This window comes from Haliaeetus albicilla, chromosome 7 (genome assembly GCF_947461875.1).
Source record: "Haliaeetus albicilla chromosome 7, bHalAlb1.1, whole genome shotgun sequence".
Lineage (NCBI taxonomy): Eukaryota > Metazoa > Chordata > Aves > Accipitriformes > Accipitridae > Haliaeetus > Haliaeetus albicilla.
The window spans coordinates 4,431,497-4,456,975 of record NC_091489.1 but is presented as its reverse complement, the minus strand read 5'-3'; the positions used below and the strand labels follow the sequence as shown (position 1 = coordinate 4,456,975).

Here is a 25,479-nt window from a genome sequence, read left to right as displayed (position 1 = left end):
GAAGAAATGACGTTTATTTTCTCCTTGCACATCGCCTAGTCAAAGGAAGTGTCTTTATTCTGTAAGTGGCAAAGAAAAGATATTATCTTTTCATTTTGCATACAAGGAGTTTGCTTGGTGGAAGAATTGTTCCCTTGGATTTTTTTCGTCTCTGCGTGCTTAAAACTCACTTTTACCATATCTCATGCTCTGCCCAACTTTGTTGCCTCTGTGCTATACACTGTTGTTGCCTCACATCCCTCACTGTGACTCTCAGTATTCAAGTCCGATTTGAAAGATACCTCCTAAATTTGAGAGACCAGAATCCTGTTAGACGAGCATTTTTGCACCTCTGGGAGAAGTGTCCTAGTGTCACATTGGCTTTAAAATCAAAGCAAACTCTTGATAATACTTTGTGCATGCAGTCTGTCTTTATAAACCTGTAGAATGTATGTGCGTTAGCCCTATCTTACAGATCTCTATACCCTCCTGGTCTTCTATCTACATTCTCAAGACTCGTTCTTACCTCTGGGGAAAAAAACCCAACTACATACTGTACTGACATTAGCTGAAAAGGTAAATACTGAGTACTTCTGAAAATGTTGGCTTCTCCTCTGCATCCGTGTGGTTGCTATCCTTTGGGCTGTACTGCCTCCACTAGCTAATTCTTTCTTTCTTAAGTCTTTCTTCTTAGAAGATTTAAGCTGTCTCCCTAAATTTGCTCTTAAACTCTTTCTTAAATAGGAAGAATTATTCAACAGTACAAACTTATAAAAGAAAGAAATGAATTCGAGCAAGAAGTTGACCGATGTTTCTTGTGAGGGGCTGTTGTTGTTGAGTGTGATATTTGCACCAAAAGAAGTGGAAAAACTATGACCTTCTGCTATGGTGACTAAGTATAAAAACATTCTTAATTCCAAATTGAAGTGGATACAAACAGCAACTCCACTTGTAGAGCCTCCTGGAGGGAAGCAGTTTGCAGTATGCCCTTTCACAGGAGAGGAGAAAACCTGGCTGGCATTAATTCACGCTTTCTAGACACAGCAGCCAGTCTCTTTCCTTTAGCTTATGATGATATCTTTGGGCAAAGTCACTTACGCCACAGTGCATTAAAGGCCTTGTATAAAGGGTATTGCATTACCATATTGTCATGAGTTTAGAGTGTTTTATTGCAGCAGAGAGATTATTAGGAAGTTCCTAGGGAAAAAAACAGCTTCAGCTGCATCAGGTCCAACTGATATAATAGCAGGTGTCCCTACGGCTAAGGCTATGGCTGTGGTGAGAGCTATTGAATTGTGTTGTCATTGTTTATGGTGTTTTAGGTTTTTTTCGCCACCTTTTTTTTTTTTTGCTATCTTTTTTTTTTCCTCTTTCCTTTTTTCCCTTCATACTACCATCCTGGCTCTGCCAGAGTACTTGCTTTCAAATGCCTTCAGAACACCCAGTGTAGCAACGCTTGTCATCGGTACAGTGATCATCCTTGATCACAGCACTGTGTTGGAACTATGTGGTTTTTTGTTGGGTTTTTACATGCTTGAAAATGGCATGCAGATTACCGGTGAATCACTCATTTTTTATAACACGAATAAAGTAGTCACTTCAGTTCCTCACAACACAGAAGCATTGTTGATGCTTAAGTTTCCTGAAGACCTTATTTCATTAGACAGAGTCTCCTCACACTCTATACCCATTCTGATTAGAACAGTGATTTTTGAACTCTTTATAAAGACTTCAGGAATGTTCCAGTGGTGATGCTGGTCCCTTGAGAAATGCCATGGAAGTAGACTGCTGCATGGACTTGTCTGGTGCCTGTTATGGGCTTGCCAAATCCACTAGCTCGATAGTTGAGGCTGCTGCAGCTCCCTTTTCCCAGGTGCAGCCTGTAATGCTGGGAGGAGCAGGTCTGGGAGCCCTCTTTCTCCGATTAGCTCCCAGGGAGGGGGGAGTTCCTTGCCCGTCAGTTTTCCTCTGTGCTCCTTTCTGTGTGTGGAGATGACCATTTTATCACATAAACTAAGCGAGTGTTCTTCTTTTACATAGAGAAGCTCTGCATATCTACATAGGCAGTGTTAGGCTATCTGGTGCAACACCTAGATGTCCGTGGTCATGAGGGTGACAGTAAATGGTTGTAGGTTGAAAACACCAGACTGAGTTGCCAGAAAGCGTTACTAACCACCAGCCTTTCTCAGCTGTAGAAGTCATGCTATAACCTCCAACGGTTCTTGCTGCCTCTCTGTTTGGAGTTACTTGATTACTTTTAAAAGACTTTGTGGAAGAATAGTCAGGAGCTATATGTATCTTTGCATATATACCTAAATATTTCAGTGTAAGAGTGCTGTGGAGGTTAGAGTACTGATAGCAGCACCCAGTGCCCAAAGCTGACCAAATGTTTTCTGTACTTTTCTTGCTGTGCTTTGCTTGAGTAATCAGGACAATTCTCTGTTAGGCATAAAATGAAAGTAAATGATTAGAATAAAGATGTGCTGAGCTACTTGACAAGACTTGAGTACAGGGTACGGAATCTGTGGGTGTTTGGCACAGCCCCAGCACTGCAGATATTTTAGCTCTTGCTTATTTTTGATTCTGTTCAAATATGACTTACCTTAAAAAAAAAAAATTAACTGCAAAGCATCTGATGTTACACAACAGATATTCATAATGGAAAAAACGGTATGACAAAGCTATAGGCACGAGTTGTAGGGCTCAAGTAGTGTTCTGAATTACCCAGGCTTCAACTCATTCTGGAGCACTCAGGCAATAATTGGTTGCATACAGAGTGGTTTGTTCTATCAAATCACCCTCTTTCAGAGAAGAAACCCCCAGAAATGCTTCAGAGGCACAAGCCACAGAGCCACGCTGTCATTGGTTCCGGTCACTTACAATCCTTTGTGGATTTCAAAAGCAACTAGGATGGGATGCTGAGGAAAGCAATAATACTCCCAGAGGGATTGACACATGGAAATCCTTCCTAGGGACAAAGCAGCAGACCACCTCTAGTACATCTCTTCCAGTTCAGTACCCAGCCTCCGAATTCCCTTTTCTCAGGATCCCTGTGAGACGACACGGTGATTTAGAAACTGTATTCCATATTTTTTTTTGCATCCTAAGGGATACATTTACTTTAGGTGAACATTTCACTCACTCTGCTTCTGGCTAAGATAGTAGTGAAAGGGACTGAAAGCAGTGGCAGAGAGCCCTTCCCATCCTGCCCATCCCGGGGTGCATTTTAATGCAGATAATTTGGAGATATCCTGGGATCCTTTGCCAGGAGCATGCACGCAGTGAGTCCGGTGGTAGCAGAAGCAATCTGTAGCTCTCCAGGGTTGCCTAGTTAAGTTGTCAGTCCATTATCAAACTTTGTTTCTCAGTTGCAGGTCTAGGCTGCAGGCATCACATCTGGACCAAGAGGAAGAAATGAGTCTCTCATGTGTGGGCTGCTGTTAAATATCAGTGCAAAAACAAGAGATGAGAAAGACGCAAGGGTTTACGATAGTAACTGCTAGCAGACAGCTGGGATCAGCTGAAGTAAGGAAACCGTTAAAAAGGAATTGCAGCATCAAAGCATCATTTTTCACTTTGTAAATTCAGCTCCAGTATTCTACAGTGTCATTTGTCCGGAAGATTTGGATTCCTGTGCCACATCACAGAGTGCTAACGTCTCTAGCAGAGGGATCTGTCACTGAACTGCAGGCGTCTCTAGGGTGTAAAACAACAACAGCTTGATGGCACACAACAGCAGTTCAGGAAAAGCGTAAGAAAGAAGTTGCAGTAAAATAAGAGAGCAGTTGGGAAGGACTGTAGGAAGGGTGTACAAACAGAACACAGCATAATAGGCCAAGCAAGCTGCATCTTGGTCATGTTCTTACCTTTAACATATAGGATTCTAAAAAAAATTGCCGTAAGTACTGCACTGGGGTGAACACACAAGCTTTGCAGATCTTTATAGCTATCACCTGGTGACAGGAAGCTGTCAAATGAGAAATGCAGTAATGGTTACAGTAGACACTGAAGAGGAACAGTGAAAATGATGAGCATTTTCATGAAAGGAAAGACCCACACCCCCTTTCATAATAAGAAAATCTTTTGAGTATAGCCCACACATGGTTTGGAGGCGGCTGCTTTGCCGATTATTGCAAGCCAAAATGTTATATCAGTACACACCTACTTAACAATACCAGTTGGGTTAATTAAGGGAAGGTTACTTTTTGGTTCATATGCCTTTTCAAAAGTGGAATAAACAACAATCTTTATTCCCTTGGGAGAAAAAAAAGTGCAAATTCTGCCAGCTGGTTTGTAATATGAGAGTGCTTTACATGGTGTATTTTCACAGCTGTCTTATCAGTTTCCTAAAATGAATCAGGGTGGAGCAAACAGTTTAGGAATGTCATGAAAAAAGGATTTGGAGCTTTGCTGTGGTTCATGATAATGATGCCCTCTTGGGATTGTGCATCAGAGTTGGAAGATCCTACTGGAGATAGGAATAATGCTTTTAAAAACATTCTCACACAGAATTCAGCAGCTATTGTGCCTAAAGTCTGGATGGAGACATCCTCTTCACTCTTTATGGTGGCTTGACTTGGAGCAGTTTTCAGACAGGAGGCATTTCTACATCTCCTGCTGTGAGATTCACTTCTGCAAAGTGTGGCAGTTTCTGCCACTGTAACTCGTTTCACTGGGAGCTGAGGAATCTCCAAACTTTCTGGACCTGGGTCCTTGCTAGATCTTAGTTGAGATCATCAGCTCCATCTAAACCAACCACTAAAGGTCAGGTCTTTCCCCCACTGAAGATGGTGGGAGAACCCTGACTCATTTCAGTGGGTTCAGTATCATAAATTAAAAACCAGAAATACAGGAAAGGAAGCGTTTCAGTGCTGTTATGTCCAGAAAAAGTTAATGTGCTGTTTCCCTTTCATTAGTGTTGCTGTTCAGTTAACAAAATAACCGCTCAGACCAGCGCTCTCATACAGCGCTTTGGATTTTGGTGTAGGCAAGCAATAGAAAAAAATCTATACTGATTTATTGTGTGAGTTGCACAGGAGACGTGCTCTGCTGGAAAAGAATCTGACATGTTCTGTTAGCACTGCTAGGGGTTAATGCAATACATGGGACTATTTTAGCAGTTTCACTAAATAGCATTTATTCCATCACTGCTAAGAGTTACAGTGTATTTGACAGAAACAAATTGAGTGAACCAAAGCTTTTTCCTTTCATAAAAATGATTATGACTAAAACTGTACTCTTTAAAATACAGCATATTAAATCAACTTATCAAACTTCTGACAGTTTTACTTTAAGTAGCCTTACTTATTTTGTTGGCTTATAAAATACTTATCACTGCTTTAGTACTGGTATTTTTCTGAAAATTTCACAAGTCTGATTGTGAAGGTGAGCAATGTTATCTTCCTTACAGATACCTCAGGTGTCTGCTGCAAATTGTTTCAATGACCTACCAACACATGCGCAAAAGAACATGTATGACTTACATCAACTTTATAGTGTCCTGAGTTAAATGTTTTAATGGTAAGATTCAGGATCATCTGGGAGAAATTTTTAGAGTTAATAATTTTCCATGTACCTGAAAAGCTTAAGACATGGTGATCTAGAAAACAGTAATTTGCAGCAGGCCCTGTGTCTTGCTTCATCCTGTGTGCAAAATACTGCTGCTCCAATTTGTAAGTTGCATCTGTTTTCACAGGCCTGCTATGAATTTCACAAGGAATCTCCAAGTCATTAGCTCAGTGCCCAAAATCGGGCCCAACTGTATCTATTTTATTTATGACAAATGCTTACTGTTCTTACGGGTCTCCGTGGATGGTGGCATCACAGTCTTCACAGGCAGTCTATTTCAATGCTTAATCATCCTTGCAATTAGAAAATTGGTCCTAATTTCTAGTCAGAATTATCCTTGTTGCATTTTAAGCCTTTGTCCTCTTTGCTACAGTCATGGAGAACAAACGGTTTTTTACGTCTCCTGTTGACCTTATGCATGCATGAAGGTTGTTGTAGTCTTTTCTTTTAGGCTAAACATGCTAATTTGTTCATTCTCTCAGGGCATAAGAGGATAGGCAGGATAGGCAGAAAATAACACAGAAACTGGTCATCTTTTTCTGGTACTTCAGTTTGGACAAGATTTATTAGTAGAAGTAATGTCTTCTGATTGGAGTAATTAGAACTGTGAGGCAAGTTTTTGGGGTGCACAACCCCTTTAACAGCAAACTTTGAACTCTGCAGAAGTAGCAAAAGTTTAAAAAAAAAACCAAACCAAAAAAACCCCAAACCCCACAACCCCCCCACCCCCCAGAAATCTTTTCTAATTTTTCCAGCTATACTAGTTGGTCTGCCAACGAGTCTTGTCCTGCCTGTGTGTTGAGACCATCACAGCAAAGTACCAGTCCGTATATAGTATCCTTCCAGAATGCTGGAACATACATTACAAAGGATAATGTGCTGGAATTTTAAAGAATGGACACAGACAAACAGGAAATGTAGTTTTAGCTGCTCTCAGTATATCTTTATCTTTATTCAGGACCATAAACATCACAAGTAATCCAAAATTGTTACAGTAGCCACTGAACACAGCCCATAAATAGCTGTGCCAAAGCGGTAGAAAATGCTGTGAAGCTTTTCCTACCCCAAATGAACATTTGTCTGATTGCCATCTGCAGTCATTAACAGTGATCTTGTGAACTCTTAAAAACTGAGTTAAGTTGGTCCTGTCATAATTCAATGGGGAAATACCAAAAGCTGGTATTCTAGTCTGGTCTAGCGTATATACAAATGCTGGTATCTTTTGTCTACAAAGAGCATACTAATTCTGTAACATTAACAAAGCAGAAAGTACAATTGTGAAGATTTTTCTTTGTTTACAACCGAGTGCTCTCTGATAGGTGTACCCCGGTGTGCCAGAGGTGCATTATTTCAGTCAAGATGTTATCTTGATCACATGCAATCATGAAAGCTCCTGTAGTGCCTCTCAAGAGGAAAATGGTGAGATTGGTATTGTTGCCAAATTATGAGCTGCATAAATACATCCTCTCTTTCAAAATTGCAATTATAGTTTGACATACAATGTTCTTCTTTCAATAATGGGTGTTTTCTGTTGAACGGACACAGAATTCTGGACTAAGGCATGTGCATTTGGTTGTTGGATTAAGGAATCTCACTCAGCTACCTATTTTCAAAAAGAAAACCTGAGAAAGCATCAAGCAGTGTTTGAAAAGTTTTAGGGTAGGAGGAAACACTGGCTAGAGAGGGGACTTGATCATCCTACTTAAAAGCACTCTTTGCTTGCTGCTACCAAAACAACGCTCTAACATCTTGTCTAACACCCTTCTTTCACAATGTCATTTGTTGCGCTATTTTCTTGTTGAAAATTTCTTAAGGACAGTGGGCAAGACCTTCCGCAAAGGGTCTCTGATCACAGAGAGTAAAATCCTTCTGGAGGTCAGTAGTCTCCCATTCTGACAGACCTTTGGTGCACAGCGCAAGCCTCATCATCTCTTGGCCAAACACCTTTTTGCTTCTTCTAAGACTCTGGCTTTTTTTCTGTGCTTCCATCTGCTGCAGGAGGGAAACGGGAACGGCTGCGAGTTGCTTCCTGTTACAGGCAGGACTGTTTGATGTAGGTTTGGTATGCTGTGGCATATGTCACCCGCTCTTTGTTTCCATGTAGCCTTTAACATTCCTTTTCTCAGTGTCAAAAGGAGTTTTGGGGTTTGGTTATACATATTTCTGAGGAGACAGAGCTCTGCAAGCAGAAAAAGTTTTGTCTGTGTTGGCTTCTATTACTGAAAGAACTAGAACGTGGGTATTAATTCTGAGATTCCCAAAACGCAGTTCCTTTCATGTTGCTTGGTCATCTCACTCCAAAACAGGTGTATACAGGAAAGTAAAGCTATTTTTACTCATTCTGTTATTCTTTTTTTCTTCTCTGAAGCTCTGCTAGCAAGCCCAGATTTCAGCCATTACTCAAAGGGTAATGCTGGTGTTAAAATGCAACCCTGGTGGTAGAAGGGTCATAAAGTGCACATTTATTTAGCTTTAGACAAACTAGAGACAGTTATCCACAGCTCAAGGTGCTCTTGCCAAAAATTGCAAAAATTAAAATTAAACAGCCAGCAAAATGGAAATCTCCCTTTCCTTCTGCAAAAAACCAAAGCTATTTCAAAACTCCCCAGGCTGCACAAATAGATATGCCTTTTGTTAGTTACTGAAGGGATGGCAGACCCTGTGTTCTTTTAGTCTGCTGAAGTGTGAAGAAAAGCAGTGTCTCACATTTATGGGAGTATACTAGAATATTTTCTCCACAGGCATATATTTCTTAGATAAAAAATATTGTAAGCAGTATTTATTTTTATATGGTCACACTTAATAGAATCCATCTAGGAGAGGATCTGATGGTATATATGATTTAAAAGACTGGGTGTTTTTGTATCTTCCTGTAGGGATTCCGGCTATTTAAGAAACAACATCTTGTTTATTACAGCCAAATTTTTTCTTTGCTGTTGTGCAAACTTCATGGCAGCTTGCAGTACAAACACACAAAACATAAAGAGTTGATTGAGGTTTTATGTGAATTTCTTGGCTCCCTAGTTCACCAAAGAGATGTTTGAACAAGTGGTTCTAATGCTAAGAGGCTAGATGTAATAAGGTGTGGATGTGACCAAAATGGAACTTGGACTAGATTTCTGGACCAAAGTCAGGAATGGTCATCCTGAAAACTCTGCCCTCACCCCTTAGCTAATCTTTGAAGACTTTACATGCTATAGGTGATTTGTGTTGATATTCTTGAAATACCTATAGTTGTGCTTCTGCATAGGCACAGACCAACCCAGTCTTATAGGTCTGGGCAGTTTGGTGCTTTATTTATACTGAAGCCTGAACAGCCGAGATCCAGCAACTAAACGTGCCTGTGTGTCCCAGAAGGCATTTTCAGAGCAAACGCCCTACGTTCCAGCAGGATCTGGCTCCTTGCAAAATGCAGGGGAGGCTGTCATCGGTGGAAAACGACGATGCTTTCTCTTCAGTCCTCTCCTCTGCCTCGGGGACTTCAAACCCAAGTATTGACTTGAAGAAGTTGCTTGCCTACTTGGGTTCTCACTCAGAAGGCACCCAGCTAATGCTGGTACGCTGTACACACAGCCTGTGTAGTGTAAATACTTTGGAGTCACGTGTGCCCCAGGATGTCCCAAAGCCACCAACGTTGTGGGCTGCCACAGGAGTTGGGGGAACCTTTCGGTGTGCCTGCCCGTGCTGAAGCATCTGATTTTGGCCATGGCCAAACAGGGCAGTGTGGGAAACGGACCCTGCGCTATTGCTCTGGTGTTGTCACGCATGACTAACACAAGTTCTGGATTGGATGCAAATAACTAAATATTTAGTCACTGTGGCTCCTCTCTTCCCATTTGGAAGCTGGTCTTTTGCCGTTATCTCATTGCCTTTGACTTCTCAGCTCTGTACTGGAAGTGTCAGATCCTCCCTCTCTTTCACAAACCTGTGTCTTGAAATCTGTTTTCTTAGGAATGATATGGGTACATATATAAAGCAGTTGACATCAGTTCTGAGAATATTTTCTTGTAGGTGGAACTATTATTCCTCCGTGGTACTGTAGCTGTGCACAGAGTCAGTGATTTGCTATGCTAATAAGTTGCTGAAGGAAAAATGGGAATTTTTCTGGCTATGTGTTCCCCTGTAGTATATGTGGTTTAAAAAGGCTAAAGGGCAACAGAAGATAAGCAATTACAGAAAGCACTTCTGCTGGAAGTAATGAAAGAGACAGGAGGCTATAGATTTAGATGAAAGTATTTCTGGAAGATTTCCTTACTGTTGTGGGGTTTTTTTTTTTAAAGTGCTTGTTGCACTGTTTTATGTGATGACACTCTCCTATGAAAGCAAAACCCAAGGACTGAAGTTACAGATGATGTAGAAGACATACACTCACTCACTCTGATCCAAGCTTAATTCCAGAAACTTGGCATCTTGTTTATCAGCTCTGCTAACAAATACACATAAATACCAAACGAGAGCTACCTCCAATTTTTATTAACACTTCCTAGGTAGGATTCTTTCTATAGCAATTTATTTTTTGTACAAGTAATTTTCCTGACTCACAACTGAAGATTACCCTGTTGCTTAATTTATTTGGTCATTGATTTGGCACTGTGGGCAGATGTGATGTAAAGCTCTTAACCATTCTGGGGTTAGACGGAGGCAAGTAATCTGCACCCAGAAGGTTTAACAAGGCATCCATCCCAAGGGAGTGTAGATACTTTTAATTAATTTAATTAAGGGGAACATTTTGTACTGGACTAAAAAGATTATTTTGTTGACTAAGACCTAAGTATTAGTTTTCTTAAAGGGAAAGAACTAGATAAAACCCGAAATTGTTTACCGTGTACTTTTTTTGTGCAAAAATAATGTTGATTTTTAGTTTGATGAGAAAACCACATTTCCGTCACTATTACATTTCATTCAGAGTGGACCATTAAGCAATGCTGATATGCTGATTGGATCGCTAGTTGCAATGTGTATCTGGAGCTATTTAGGTAATTTAAATAAATGTTTATATTAGCTTTAACAGGTAACGTAGCTTTTCTCTTCCTGCGTGTTCCTTTTGCACCGGGTCTTCAACTGTCTGTCCGATCTCTTGCAGGGGGAGCACGAGTGGAAGGTTTTGGTTTTCAGGTATCATTCGCAGAAGCCTCCTTTTTTTTAAGAAAAAATAAATAGTGGAAGGCCGCGGGGGTGTTTTCACGGCACCGAGGCGTGCCTACACGCACGGTGAGACCGGGAGCCGCTCCGCCTCCGCGGGGGGCGCAGGGGCCGGGCGCGGTGCTCGCGTTCCCATCGCCGGGCTTACGTCTCATCGCCCCCCCCCCCCCCCCAAAAAAAATCCCTTCGCTCGGCCGCGGTCCCTTCCGAGCGGTACCTGCAGGAACAGGTTCAGCGCTCAAACGCGGTTTTAGCGCCTCGGCCCTGCTGGAGGCGCTGACAGATGCCGGAGCCGCTTGAGGTCTTGTTTCCCCGCAGTGCAGCCCCGGCCCAGGCAGCCGCCCGCGCTCGGCTCCCTCCTTCTCGGCAGACCCTTCCCGCACCACCCGTCGCCCCGCAGCCTCCCGGGCCGTCCCCGCCCTCAGCCACGGGGTCCGGGCTCCCTCACAGCGAACGGTTCCCTCACGGCAGGAGCCCGCGCCCACCGCCTCCCCCTCACAGGGCAGCTCCGCGCCCACCCCCACCGCCTCCCCTCACGGAAGGAGCCCGCCGCCTTCCCCCCCTTCCCTCACGGGAGGCGATCGCGCCGCCACAAGCGCTCCCCCCTCAGCGGGAGGAGACCCCCCCCGCCCCGCCCCCCCCCCACACGGGCCCGGCGGCGCCGCCACAGCGCTCTCCCTCCCCCCCGCCCGCCTCCCGCTAAAGTTTCTCCCGCTCGCCGGGCGCGGGCGCTGCTCTGGCCAACGCCGGAGCCCTGCCGGCGCCCTCCCGCTCGCTCCCGACCGGGGTTTATCACAGGCGGCGATCACGGATGTGATTAAGGCGCATCCCGCCGCCGCTCCTTCCCCCCCCTCCCGCCGCCGCCTTCCGCAGCGACCGCGCCAGGTACGAGACGGCGGGAGGGCGAGGAACGAGCCGCCCGCCCCGCCCTTCCCGGGGAGACCGCCCCCGGCGCAGGTTGCGCTCAGGCGGAGGGGGTATTTTGCATAGCCACACCCCCACCTCATGAATAACCAAAAAAGCCCCGCCTCTCCCGGCTGCCTCACCTCCGAGCGCGGAGGGAGGGAGCCCGGGGGCGCGCGCGCCCGCCCGCCCGCCGTTTCCCTTCCCCCTCCTTCCCTCCCGCCCCGCCCGCTCCCCTCCCCTTCCCCCCCCCCCGCGCGCGGCCGTCAGCTCGGTCGGCGGCGCGCGCCGGAGCTGAGCGAGCGGGGGGCGAGAGGCGCGGGGGGCCGCCGCTCCCCGGGGGAGGGAGGCCGCGGCGGGCGGGCAGAGAGGAACAGGGAGGGGAGCGCCGTGGCAGTTGGGCGGTGAGGGAGCAGCGGAGCCGTCGCCGCCGCCGCCGCCGCCGAGGAGGGGCGAGACCGGCCGCCCCCCCCTCCCCCCCACCCCTCCTGGTCCCCTCCCCTTCGGGAGCGCGCTCACCCCGGCGGCGGCTGCCGGCGCCGCGGCGATGTGGTGAGAGGGAGGCGCCCCGCGCTCGTCAGCCGCGGCCGCGGGCGCTGCGTCTGTGAGGGGGGGGGGGCGCGCGGGCCGCCGGGGAGCCCCGCCACGCCGTCGCGTCAGGTAAGGGGCCAGCGGCCGCGGGGCGCCGTGTCCGCGTGTCGTCTGTCCGTGTCCGCGTGTCTGTCCGTGTCCGCGTCCACCGCCCCCCGTGGCCACGGATTAAGGGGGGGGGGGCGGCGGTGAGGGGGGGGGGCGACGCCCGGCGACATGTCGGCGTGAGGCGGGGAAGGGGACGGCGGGTGGCGGGTAGCGGTGTCTGGGTGGAAATCGTGGCGAGACCCCCTCCCGCCACGCCCCTCCCCCCCCCCCTCCCCGCGCGGTGCCGCACACGGGTGGGGGCCGGGCTGAGCCCCGCACCGCGGCGGCGGGGAGGGGGGGGGCAAGGCACAAACCCCCGCGACCGTGACAGCGGGGTGGGGGTCGCCGGGCGTTGCTCCCCTCGGGCGGGCTGGGGGGACCCGGGTTCGGGGCTGAGCGGGTCACGGTGGGTTTGTTCTTCGTTACTAAAAGTTGGGGCAGCAGCGGGGAGCGTTGGGAGAGGCAGCGGCTGTGAAGGTGGGGTCGGTGGGAGCTTGGGCGCAGGTAGAGTTTCAGAAATGCCATCTCTTCGATCAGAAATCGCCTGTTTGTAAGAGAGCGGCGCGCAGTCTTGAAAGGTAAGTGGTGAGTATTTGGTGGGCGCATCACGTGCTGCAGAATTCAGCTCCATCCCTTTAAACGCTAAGGGAGGGTATAAGAAGGGATTTTTTCTTGCAGAATGGCCCCTTATTTACAGGGGCTGTGCTGCAGGTAGCACGCACGTGAGACAAACACACACCGCCCGCCGCTCCCTGTCTGCTGCTTCTGTAGGGCTGGAGAAAAACAAGGGTTAAACATCCTCCCTCTTATTCCTGCCATAGGGTGAGTAAGGAGTGTGGAGTCTAATGACACACAGTATCTTTCTATTACAGGCGTGGGTTGATTGTTGGGGGCTAAAACGTAAAAAAGAAATGAGAGATGATGAGGCAGGCAGCTTCTCCCAGATGTATGTTTTGCAAGGAAAGGACAGATTCTCATCCCCGTTTGTGTTGGGAAGTTCGGGAGCATATGTTAGACAGTAAGCTGGTTTAGAGAATGATGCATCGGTGTGGATTTTGGGCTTTTATACAGGTGAAAATAGCATAAGGAAAAATGAGATATCTGGAGAAATTAAATAAATTATGAAGGTTAATTAGCGCTGCTGGGGATTGTAGCATAGCTACAGTATACTGAATGAAGGCAAATTAATGTTGAATTGGGAGAAGAACAAGAAGAAATACAGCAAACGTGCCATAGAGAACAACAGCATGGCCATGAAACCCTGCTTGCAGCATTTCTCAGGTTGGAGATTGGAATGATTTCTTGAAAATGCTAAAGGTTGGGTGTTGTCTATTTTTCTTACTTAATCCTCAAAACTCAAATACCAAACCTGCAGCAGAAAACATCCATTCCTAATAATGTGAATTAAAAAGAAAAAAGAAAAGAAGCTAATGAAATAAGTGCCTTTTGGCGAGAACATATTGAAGAGAATTTGCTAGCTACAGTCACATGAGGTGTTCCTATTGGAGAGGCACCTTAGATCATGGATACTTTGTGTAGTGGTATGTTTATCTAGAAAATGTATGATGGACATGCAGTTGAATTATGCAAGTACAATATATTGCAACTTGCCATAATCAAAATGCCATTTTTTGATTCTGCAAACAAAGTATCGGGGGGGGGGGGGAGGAGCAGTAGTGCTTAGGGAAAAAGACTATCTTAAACCGGTTGAAGTCTGTGGCCATTATGACTCTGGGGCTTCTAAAAAAATAAACTACTTAAGGAGTTGTGTTTCTTTTTTGTAGGAACTCTTGCTAAGTGCATGATAAATGCAAAAGACTGCATACTCCAAACTTAGCACCAATTTCATGTGAATGGAGGGGAGCGGTAGGGCTGTATCCTGTTTGGATCTAGACTGTGGTCATAGAATGTTGAAGCATACTTGCATGTAGATTTAGACTTGTAATTACAATGTGAATTACTGGTCACATATTCAGTGTAACTGGATGACTAATATAATTTTATAAAATAAACCCCTTATCAATATTGTTTGCGTTGTAGCAATTCCTATCTTGTTCTCATCTTTCTGTCTTTTCCATTGGTTTTCCCATGGTCCTGCATGGGCTTGTGTTTTTTTAAAACTGAAATACGTATTCTGGACAAAAATATGTCTTCTGAGATACCTAACAATTACCTTTTAATATTTCAGGTTACATACCCTAAATTTAGTTTCAATTAAACCTTTAGAATACAAGTGATACATATGTTGATGTTGAGAAATCCATGAGCATACCTGTTGTGTTCAGTGAATTTTTGAAAGATTAATTTTTTTATGTAACATTACAGACAAGCATGCCTAACTTTGTGCTTGTAAATTCTCATTTATTAATGTTAATGCAAACTGTATAAGGCCCAGATGTGCATCACATAGTGTTATGCACTCTGTACACTAAGTTCTGCAGGTTTGGGGACATCTCTCTCTCTCTCTCTCTCTCTCTCCGGAAGAACACTTGATCTGCAAGGCCTTCTTTGGTTTGCCTGTGACGCATTTGAGTTTCAATAGTATAGAATCTTTGATTTTCTTTAATTTCGGGATGGTCGTTAAAATTGGTAATAGTATATCTTACTTTTTTATTAGGTAGCAAAAGGAAAACAATAAGAAGGCAGCCAGAAATCTCTAAAACAACCCCTTGGTACATTAAGAAAGAAAAAAGCAACCTGCAACCCTCCCAACTTTGTGCATGGTTTTTCTTGTTTAAAAAAAAAAAAAAAAGGATTATATTCCTCCTTATGTTTTATCTAAGTTTACCTTTTCTAGAGGTGGTTAAACTTGTGATCAACTGAGGGGCTAGTAACACCTGTAATTCCACATTGTGAAATGCTAAAAAAACCCTTTTGCTTTAAAATTTTTTTCAAAACCCCCTGATTTCGTGTCTTTTTCATGTATAAAGCCGTGAGTATACACGTTGATTCTTTTTCTTCAAACTTTTGAGCATGAATTTTCTTTAGAGGAAGATGATATGGCAAGATGATTTCTTTTGATGTCGAGAAAAGCAAATGGCTCTAAGGGTAGTTTCTTGATGAGATTAAGCTGATTTTAAGCATTGGTGCAAAATCAGTGACCTCTTGTCCCTCCCTATTCTCCCACCCACAGTGGCGTGGCGTTGTAGCCCTCTCACTTGTACCAAGTTAAATGCTTGAGCAGCTGCTGGGGAATGAAAACTATTTTTGCAGAGTTCATTTCTAGCTGGATCAATAAACTGAACCTGCTCTGTTGAACGTGAGGGTGACAGCAGGAGGATGCGGGAATGTGAAACAGAGTGGCTGGATCTGTCTGTCATGGCAGCTGTGAGCTCTTTGAATGGTTGATGCCAGTTGTGAACTCATGCCTGGGTACTTGCATGAAGCCTTAAAATGGTACCTTTCGATGTACAGTGAGTGCCTTTTCCCGAGTGTGTGTTTTGCTTCTGCTTAGTAGTACACAAAGAATACTCACAGCCTTATTTACGCCATTGATTATAATCCTTGTGGTAGCTTGATCAGTAATTTCAGGTTGTCTGGCACTTTGCTTCCAACATAATAAACATGTGCCAACCTCCAGGAACATTTTTCAGCATCCGTAGACGTGGAAAAGCTGCGTGCTCATACAGGACCTAGTGATGTTACCAGTAAGGTCCGTGGGAGGTTACCACGGTCTTCAGTGAGAGCAGAACTGAGCCCACTGGTTGTTTCTGACTCTTACAATTTGAAGTCTTCATCTTGGAATAATGCGTTCATTTTAACTTCGAAGTAGAGAGTATGCCTGTTGCATTCACTGGAGATAAATTAGTGTTTAAAGCTCACTGCATCTGCAAATATTTGCAGCAGTGGAGTGAACTAGATCATTCATCTCTGGTTTATTTGCCAACTGGGTTTTATGAGCTTTAAAAAACAAATTCTAGTTAATGTTAGAATTATTTCAGACCCATTATTTTATGGGGCTAAAATGCAGTTGTTTGTTTTATGTTCATTTAAAAAGTAATTACTTTAAATACAAACCCTACATTAATTAGAGAAGGTAGTGGCTTATTTTGTGTACTTATATTAAGAAGGGAGAAACTGGGAATTTAGAGCCCAGTCTTGAAATTGTCCCTTGTGAAGCTGCCCCATCTGATAGAGTTTCTTGAGGTTCTGCTTAAGTGGCCTGTGTTGAAAGGATCTAGTTTTGTGATGAGGATGATGGACATATTGCAGAGGAATTTAACTGGTTGTCCTAGCATGGAATTGGCTGTGGGATTCTGGTGGGAGAGCAGAAGTTCCTATACTGGATTTTGAATAAAAACGCTGTATGTTTTGGGCGTTGTGGTAATGGGATGACGGTGCTTCAAATCTTCATGAAGAGAAATCTTGAATAATGCGTAGAGTTCCCTGAATAGTCTGGTCTTCTTCTAGGGCAGCATTTAGTACCGATCTTTCCAAAATGTGTCAAGTAAGTGAATTTATACTGTAGTGTGAGAAACTCCATCTTGAAAAATACTCTTTAAGAGAACATAAATTAGTAACGTTATAACATAAAAAGTATAGTATGCTTATTTGACTCAAGTTTGGGTTTGTGCCACATTGCATTTTGATTTCAAAGGGATCATTACTTATTCATGGTATTTATAAAATACATGTAATAGTTGGTTTTGTATGTATTCTGCATAAAGCAAAACTTGATGTAAACTTTACTTCCTCAGTCACTTTTAAATTTTTTTGGTAAAGCTTTTTCTTGCTCTGAGTGGAGGGCTTATTTGCTAAAAATGCTGCTTTTTTGAATTTAAAATTTGAGAGTGCTTGGTTGGTTTTGTTTTGTTTTTCTTTCCCTCCCACCAACCCTGTTGCTTCGTAAAGATGAGAATTGTTGAGCTTTACCGAAGAAGTAACGTTAGGTAGTAATCCTTAAGAGCCAATTTGGCAAAGGCACACGTAGATACTTCAGGAACATGAAGAATCCTGGTGAGTTCATGTTACTATTCCTATGCAGGCAAGTCTCCACATGCTGCCGCCTTCTTGAGCTGGGGCCCTCATGCTGATGAGGAATGATGTTGTATGAGCTAATGGGTAGGGAAGTAATCTGTTAGAGTGGTGTTCTCTTTTGAACTGGCATAACTAATGAAGAGAGTGATGAATCATGTATGTTGACATTTCAGCTATTACCAGTATTTGTTATTTATTTGTCCTTTATGAAAAGAACATATTGGTGACTGAAGGAGTATCTTCCAGAGCAGACTGATAGCTCTGTGGTATGAAGGCTGGAGTTACTGCTAATTTTTCTGTTTGGCTGGGGGGTGATTTGTTGTTAGAAATCTTTCATACTCATAATCTCAAAGTCTTGGAGCAACTTGTTGCTCATTAGTTGTTTGCTTGTAGTTAACGAGAAAGAATAAAGTAAGTGGTGTATGTCCAAAGTGGAGATCCTGGTTTGTATGAATTATCCTTTCTTGCACCACAAGCAGTTCCATTCATGTTGCTCCATTTCACGTAAGTTATTGAAAAGTCATCTGATGAGCGTTTCTGACCTTATTATCCTGATCAAAGCAGGGAAAGCTCAAAGCTCGGTTTGTTCCTGTTCTGAGCTGTAAGTGTATGCAAATAGCAAATGTGTATCTTCCATTATCCAAGCCTTTCCAAAGCTTGGAAAGATGGAGACAGGCTTTCTTGCTTTTCTTTTCTCACGTTTTTTAATCTGGAAGTTTGTGATCATTTCTTTTAGAGTAGGTTGCATGTAAGACAGTGGAGGTTTGGTTGTCATGATGAGTTGTCTCTACATCCTGTTTTCTGTATCTTCTGGTTTTTGTCATTGAAATAGATGACTTGGTTTTCGGAGATCAACGACACTTTGTAGATTTCTGTTGTGCAATACTTAAAACCTGAAGCTTGTATAAATACATCACTAACGAAACTCAGCTGAATAGTTGAACAGCATCTTTTACCCTAATCTGTAGGGGATATTTTTAAGATTATGATATGGAATAGCTTGACAGAGCAGTTGAGGTAGAATTCCTAAATAACAGTGGATAGGGTAAATGTGTGGTTTTTCTCCAAATCCCTCACTTTAATGCTGAATATTCTATTGTCTAATTTTTACTTATGTCAGCTTTAATTGCTAATTATGGTTGAATTGTAGTGATCTCAAATTTGAGATTTGTAATGATCTCATTAATGAAAAAAGTATTTTGGATAGGTGATTTCTTATTTGCAATACAAGTCACACTGGGAGTTTGTTATTAATTAGTCAGGGTGAGAAAAGAGATGGTTAATTTGTATTTTATGATAGGGGATCTTCCTGTTTACTTACTTACTTTTAGATATTTTGGGTGTTTATTTCATTTTTCCCTTCACACTTGTATGATTTCCAGGGCAGGTAGAATAATATTTTGGCAGATTGCTGCTATTTTTCTGTATTGAGATTATTTAAGTAAAAAGCTTCTATAAAGCAGTCACTAGGAAACATCACTGCTGCAATTTATATTTCTTTAAGTGCCTTAACGAGGCGTGAATGGTTCCCCCTTTTTTTACGTGTTCTTTTCAGCTGGCTGTCTTAAAATTTTGGGTTGCCTTCTTACTTTGGTTGAGAGACCTGATGAATGTATTTAAAAAAAGAGAAACAATCAGCACGTGTGAAAAGTATCAAAATTAAAGACGATGTAAAATATCTCTTCAGAATGGGAGTATGAATATTTATAGTGTTTTGTGTTCCCGAAAGCAGTTGTGCATTGATTTCAATTGCTGAAAAGTATTAACTGATACTCCTGAAAGGGTCTTCATATCCTTAACCTGGAAACAATTATGGTCTTTTCTGTTGACTGCCCGGCACCTTGACGGTAGTCTGAAGTTCCTTGCAGGTGAATTTTCCATCCTTGAATTGCAGAATATTAAGCTGATTGAGCTAGATCCTCTGGTCACCGTTTTAACGGTTGGCTTAAATATTGGTAAGCCGTATTTATGGGCTGTTATGTCATGCTTAGCATTTTCAGTGGGCTGCTTCTGTCTGAGTTTGTGAAATATTATTTCCAATGAAGTCGAGAAAAAATACAAGGAAAACTGGGAGAAGACTGTAAGGAGAAACAAATGTGAGTTGAGTAGCTTCCTGGTCATGTATCTAGAGGTATAAAAGTTAGAGCATTTAGATTCTTTCCGCAGTTGTTAAATGGAAACTGGTTTATTTGCTTTATTGTTTTAGGGAAACAAACAAACAAAAAAGGCTTATCTTTTATTGCTCTTTGAAGTTTACCTGTCTGTGCCGTCACCCAGCTGTTGATTTCTGCTATCTTCATCCCCCTGCTGAAAGCTGTCGGTCTCTTAGCTGTGCTGAACCAGATGTCTGGGTGTAAGGTAAAAAGAATAATCCCATTTTACTGCCTTCCTCCTGGTGTTCCTTCCCTGAAATTATTTGCTGGTCGTGCTGATCAGGTGGAGTTAACAGTCCTGTTTTGTCCCACCAATCTGGCACAGCAGATTCTGGGGATGTCTCTTTCCATCAATAAAAATGAGCTTCTGCCATCTTGTCTTCTTGGGTTGTGATCCCATAAAGTTAGTATTTTTAATGAAGAAGTATTATTGGAAAGTAAAGGAACAATATGCAACCAGAGTGCAGTGAACAATGAAGTGTGCGTATTTCCTGTTGTTGGTGCTTTTATTTACCTCTTTAATAACAGATGATTTTCGCTTTTGCCTTATCTCCCATTCTGTCCTGTGGGATTATTCTGTGTCGAGAAACTATTTTTGATAGTAGGGTGCTCTTAATGTTCCAGATAACAATTTGAAGAGGCCTAGTAACTAGAAGATAAAGGTACACAGCGTTTTTGTAGAAATGAGGTACATGTTTTTAATGCTGAGAGATGTCAACGGGAAAGCCTATGTGTTCTGTAGTTCACCAGGACTCGGGGAGTCACTAGGAGGATGGCAGCATGGTGCTTGTAACCTGAAAGAAGTTGGTCAAAATAGTTAAATCCTTTCAGGCCTAACTCCCTGTGTCCACTCCTCTTTCTCTAGGCTCCCTTAATAGTACGTAGATGTTTAGTTTCATGTCTTGGCTCTCTTCTCAGTAGTTAGTGTCTATCTGTGGACATAAGGGGTCAGTTGCTGAGTAGATAATTGGGATAGGCTTAGGCAGGCTGTTTCTTGTAAGTGCTGCAGAAGAAAGTCTTCAGCAAAGAGGAGATTAGTGGACAAACAGATAAACAACTCTCCATCCTTCAGAGATTTTATGGAATTAGAATATGGAACGGTTCTGAGAGAGGGAAAACCAAGTAAAATGCCGTGAGGATGGATTTTGGAAATACGTGATGGTTGGAGAAGAGAGCCAAAAATAAGTGTGTGTGTGTCAAAGTTTTATGAGAGTTGTTAAACTGAGCCTGTGGAAGGGTGCAAATGTAAACGGGTATAGTGATTTGAATGATCCAAATAAGCGTTTGTGCTTGTGGATTTTGCTGGCTTGCCCCAAGCTTGCAGGCCACACCGTTCTTCATGTGACTTTATTTTTAAAGGATGCTCGCAAAATGATATGGGTTCAGGCAGTTATTCTGTGCATATCGCTGTATGTTGCTTAATCTGTTACTTTCTGTAGTTGCTTAATTTGGGGTCTAATACTATCTTTTCTAGCAGCTTTTGCATTTCTAAATAATCTTAGTTTAATAGCTACTTTATATTTTATGAAGAGAGAAATCTCCCATTTGCTAATTTAATGGGGATTTTCTCCCCTTATTCAAGTAATTCTTTCCTATTTAATTTTCAATGTAAGATTTGGTTAGAGGACCCCAACTCAATTTTCTGCTGTTTCACACAGGTTTTAGTATGAGATACTCAGCTTCACATTTAGAACATGAGCATTTGCTTGAATTCTTTGTGAGCAGCTTTCCATTGGCACCAACCTTTGGTCAATACTTGGGCATGTGTCAAGGCATCCCTTGCCTTTTTTTTGTCTTCAGGAGTGGGGATTTAGTGTAACAGGCACCATTAAAGAAAGGAATATTGTTCTTTGAAGGCTTAAGCTGTAATGGAGCTACATATGCCTGCCCGCTTTCTCTTCAGACTGGTAATATTATCTATGTCTTGATTTAAAAAAAAATAAAGAAAATGCAATGGTGACAGCAGGCAGTGCTCCTACACCTCCTCAGCAGAGGTGGAATATACCATCTGGCACTATGTGGGTAGTAGTTATCCCAAAAAGTAATAACAGTGGGAGTTCTTGCCAGTTACAAGTTGTGATCACAAGCCAAATGGTGTAGTTCTAAATTAACGTACGTTTCCAAAGAGAAAGAGATGCAAGTATTTATTTTTGCTAACTTGAGAAGTATTTTCAGTCACGGGGGTCTATGCTGAGGTTTTAGTTGCTAGCATTTGAAAGAAAGTGTGAGGGGAGTAAGTCAGGGGAATATGGGCTGTGGGGCCTGCTAGACCATCCTCTAGGCACTAAAAAAAGTTGGCTTTTTTTTTTTTTTTTTTTTGTGTTATGTAAGCCTCAACTTGGTTAGTACATTCAAGGTTGAAACTGATGAATTATTTTAAAAGAGTGAATAATGGAGTGGTCTATTGATTTGATTTTGACTTTGCCGAATGGGAATGGAAAGATCTCGGTTCTTCATCCTTTGGCACTACTAACTAGTCTTGAACAAATCGCTGCTACTTGCTGTAAGAAGATGAGAAAAACTTTGTAACTAGGTGAAAAATTACCTTTCTTGCTTTTAGTAACACTTTTGGTATGGTGGCCTGTGATATTTTTGTCTGAAAAGTTAAGACGTAGCATAGCAGAACTGCTGTAAAGTAGATGCGAAACTGGTTAGCAAGTTGCTTAGTAACCTGGAGGATAGAATTGAGAGTGTACTAATAAAACCTGTGGATGACATCAGCTTTCAAGGGGTTGCAGGGACAGGAAGAAAGGATTAGATTCAAAAGGATCTTGAAAAATTGGAAACTTAAAATATGAACAAATTAAATTCTCAGAGCTTATTCTGAATAAAAAGAATGGTCAATAGTATAAATACAGGAAAACAGGAACAGAGCAAAGGTCTGTAAAATGTCCAAGATGAAAATTAAAAAAACCTCAGTGTCATTTGTGTGCATGCTTGCATACACACAGAGCAAGGGAAATTGAGGGAATTGTGAAGTTGTGACTTTATTCAGATCTGGGTTCTTACTGCAGACTTGTTCAGACCCTGAAAATACTGTGTATCAGTGTGGACAAAATTCATGAACAGACACAGATAGGTTTTCAAAGAGGGCTTTTGTTGTTCTTCTCAAGTTATTTGGGTAGATGATTTAGCTGCTCTTATGTCAGCATACATTGTCTCTCTGCTAGGGGACTTTGCCAGTATCTACCCCCCCCCCCCTTCCCTGGGCATAGCTATAACTACAGGGGTCCTCATAAAGTACTTAAGCTTTGCATCAGATTCTTACTTCTTTGTGGATTTTTTTACTGCTTCTGCTTCTTGTAAATGTCCATAAGACTACCTAACAAATCTAGTCAATAAAGACTTTGTCTAAGTCTACTGAACGCATTCATAGTCCTTGCACTGAATTAGTTTTCCATGTTGTGTTACTGTAGTTTTGATCTTCGGGAACGGAGGTCAGCAGTGAAGTTGGTGGATACATGCACAAATTTAGTGAATGTTATTTAGTAAGCACCTGAATAATGGTTGTTTAATCTGTTTACCAAGCTGTTTCTATTCAGAAATACAGTTTGTTAGATAGGTATGAAGTCACTGTATTTGAAATAGTTGCTTTGGTTAGATATTTTTTGTGAGAAATTTCAGCATTCATGTAAACCAAATCCATTATATGGTTTTTATGTACCTGGTGTAACTGTATACTGTGTATTCTCTTATGTGTCTTGGTTACAATTAAAATTTTGCATTAAAGACAGCTGTTATGATTTAACTTCAACGTCTTGCATTGCATTTGTCCTCATAGACAAACAGTTTTGCAGTCAGGAAAGCAGATAAGGCACTAGTACAGGCTGCATTTACTGCTTTGCATGTGCTACGCTTTTTTGTGTAGTCAAGATTTTTCACTCTAGCGTAAACACTGAAAATTATAGATGCAAATTAATGTTCTTCATAAATGGAGGCGAATGAAAAATCTCTCCAAGTTTGGATAAAACCGTCTTTAAAGAAAGATTAGATCATATGACATAAGATTATTTAGCTATTCATCATTATCCGGAAACTGAGCAACTATAAAAATCTTCCAAGTGAGGAGTCTGTCTTTACAATACTGTGTTTTACATGAGTATGTTTTGGATTGGTTTTCTTCAGTTAAGACTAATAGTATATGCAGAGTAAATCTTGTTGTATTAATTATTACCCATTTAGCTATGGATATACTAGAGCTGACTCTGGCATATGTAGGGGATTTACCCTACTCAGATGTCACATGCTACCACCTGTGTTCCTGCATCTGATGCATGTGAGTGCTTACTGAAATCTCCAGTTTTGGAATTTGGGCAGTTTAAATCTATACTTGTCAAGCGTCTGTACTATAAATCCCCAGATTTCTATCTGGTGGCAGTTTGCTCATAGTCTAGACACTCGTGCTGAACTTCTGCATGAAGCTAGTCCTGACTGCTTACATTCAAGAAGTCATCTTTCTGTATTGTATTAAGAGCTTATCCATATGCTACAAGCTCTGAGTGCAGGAAGTCTGCTGGCAGCAGTCCCGCTATTCCATATTCCGATTTCAGGCTCTTTGTGGATCGTCAGGAAAAAAACCCGAAAAAACCCCCGCATAAAGCGTGATAAGTTGTTTGCTGACTGATTTCTAGATAAGTTTTGCAAGAAAATTTGAATAAATATTAATGTTATGTGTAAGAAATGATGCTGCATGGCTGGTTCTGGTGTGAACTGCAGGATGTGATTAAAAATAAGATTGAGCGGTGCATGGGGGTCAGTTTGGTGAAGAACAGTTTCCACGTTGAGCCTCTGTATCACTGCATTTTAGGAGCAGAAATAGTGGCTGTTAGTTGGAGCGGGTCAGAATGCTGTGAGAAACTATATATATATTTCGGTTTGACAATAGAAGTACTTTGTCATTTATCATTTATCGTCATAAGAAGGAACATCTGATTTTTGCAATTAGTTGGGATCGAGCAATATTTTTGATACATTGTCCTATTTTAGAACTTTGTAGGAGCAATACATAAAGTAACATTTTTTAATAAAGATTCTAACTTTTTTTTTCTCCCAGACATCTCTCTCAGAGAAAACAATCATTTTGGTTTCACGTCGGTTGTATGAAGTGACTCTTGAGTTCTCTATGAGAAGCAAACCCCAAATCTCCTTGAAACTATGGCTGACAAAACTATGGCTGCAATGAAGTATTTGTTTCCTGACTGTCAAGGCCGTTTTTTTTTTTTGCAGAATTTCCGAAACCTGGGCTAAATTTGCAAAGGGCTTTTGTTTTGTGAAAATTTTTATTATGTTGTGACGCCAGCTTAAAATGGAAAACTGAGCTGAAATTTGTTCACTTGTGTTCATTTTCTTCTTCCTAATGTAACTGTTTTACAATGGTTTATTTGGGCACTTTGACACATAAAAATGCTTATAAATGCTAAAGCTATAACTTACCAATATTAAGCATTGATTAAAGTAATCCAAAAGAATATCCTCTATTTCATAAACAACAACAGAGAGAATAAATTCTGGAGCCTTTTCTAACTCAGTGCAAGGGCACAGAGTCTGGCTCCAGTGCTTCAGTGTATGGAATAATAGATGTGGCTAGACCAAGCTCAGAATAGTTCTAAAAAATAAGCCCATAGTAACATATGTAATGTTATATGTAAAATAATCCTGGACACATCTTCATTGTGTTTGGGGAGAAATAGCTTTTAGTTTGATGTAGTACGTGCTTGTATACATTAAGGCGAATAATATCATTTTCAAGTTTCTGGAGTACCTGTGTAGGAAGGGAAGTTCAGTCTTAGTCTGGAATTATTTCGAATAATTCAAAGGAACTATGTAATTGTTATGTAGGAGGATTTTTTTGTATTTTTAAGATGCTCTGTAACACATCATTAAAGTACAACTAAAAAGAGCCCAGTAGAAAGCACTTTGTGTCGGGGCTCTCTCTTGTAAAAGACTGAGTTTACATTCCTTCATGTTTATTCCTGGTGTCAGAGTTGTGGCATCTGAAATGCTTGTGCTAATGGGAGTTGATCTGGTTTTCTTTTTTTTGATAAAACACAAATAGGAAATGATTATTGAATTTATAAAC

At 42.1% G+C, this 25,479-nt stretch overlaps 2 protein-coding genes across 16 annotated transcripts in view; both read left to right on the top strand.

Annotated features, from left to right (window-relative positions):
* Positions 1-1,746, top strand: part of MRC2 (mannose receptor C-type 2) — a 93,152-nt gene extending 91,406 nt beyond the window's left edge. Inside the window, exon 30 of the mRNA XM_069786710.1 lies at positions 1,382-1,746. Within this exon, the coding sequence (XP_069642811.1) occupies positions 1,382-1,731 (350 nt within the window). The 3' untranslated portion in view covers positions 1,732-1,746. The remainder of the gene's footprint in view (positions 1-1,381) is intronic.
* Positions 1-25,479, top strand: part of TANC2 (tetratricopeptide repeat, ankyrin repeat and coiled-coil containing 2) — a 288,324-nt gene that overhangs the window by 20,674 nt on the left and 242,171 nt on the right. For 7 of the 15 annotated variants that reach the window (XM_069786705.1, XM_069786701.1, XM_069786698.1 and 4 more), the window contains exon 1: positions 12,087-12,252. The exons of 2 other annotated variants lie outside the window; for them this stretch is intronic. The gene's annotated coding sequence lies outside the window, so the exon portion shown is untranslated. Of the gene's footprint in view, positions 1-12,086; positions 12,253-25,479 lie in introns of those variants that run through there. 6 more of the 15 variants (XM_069786703.1, XM_069786695.1, XM_069786694.1 and 3 more) reach the window with 3 other exon arrangements.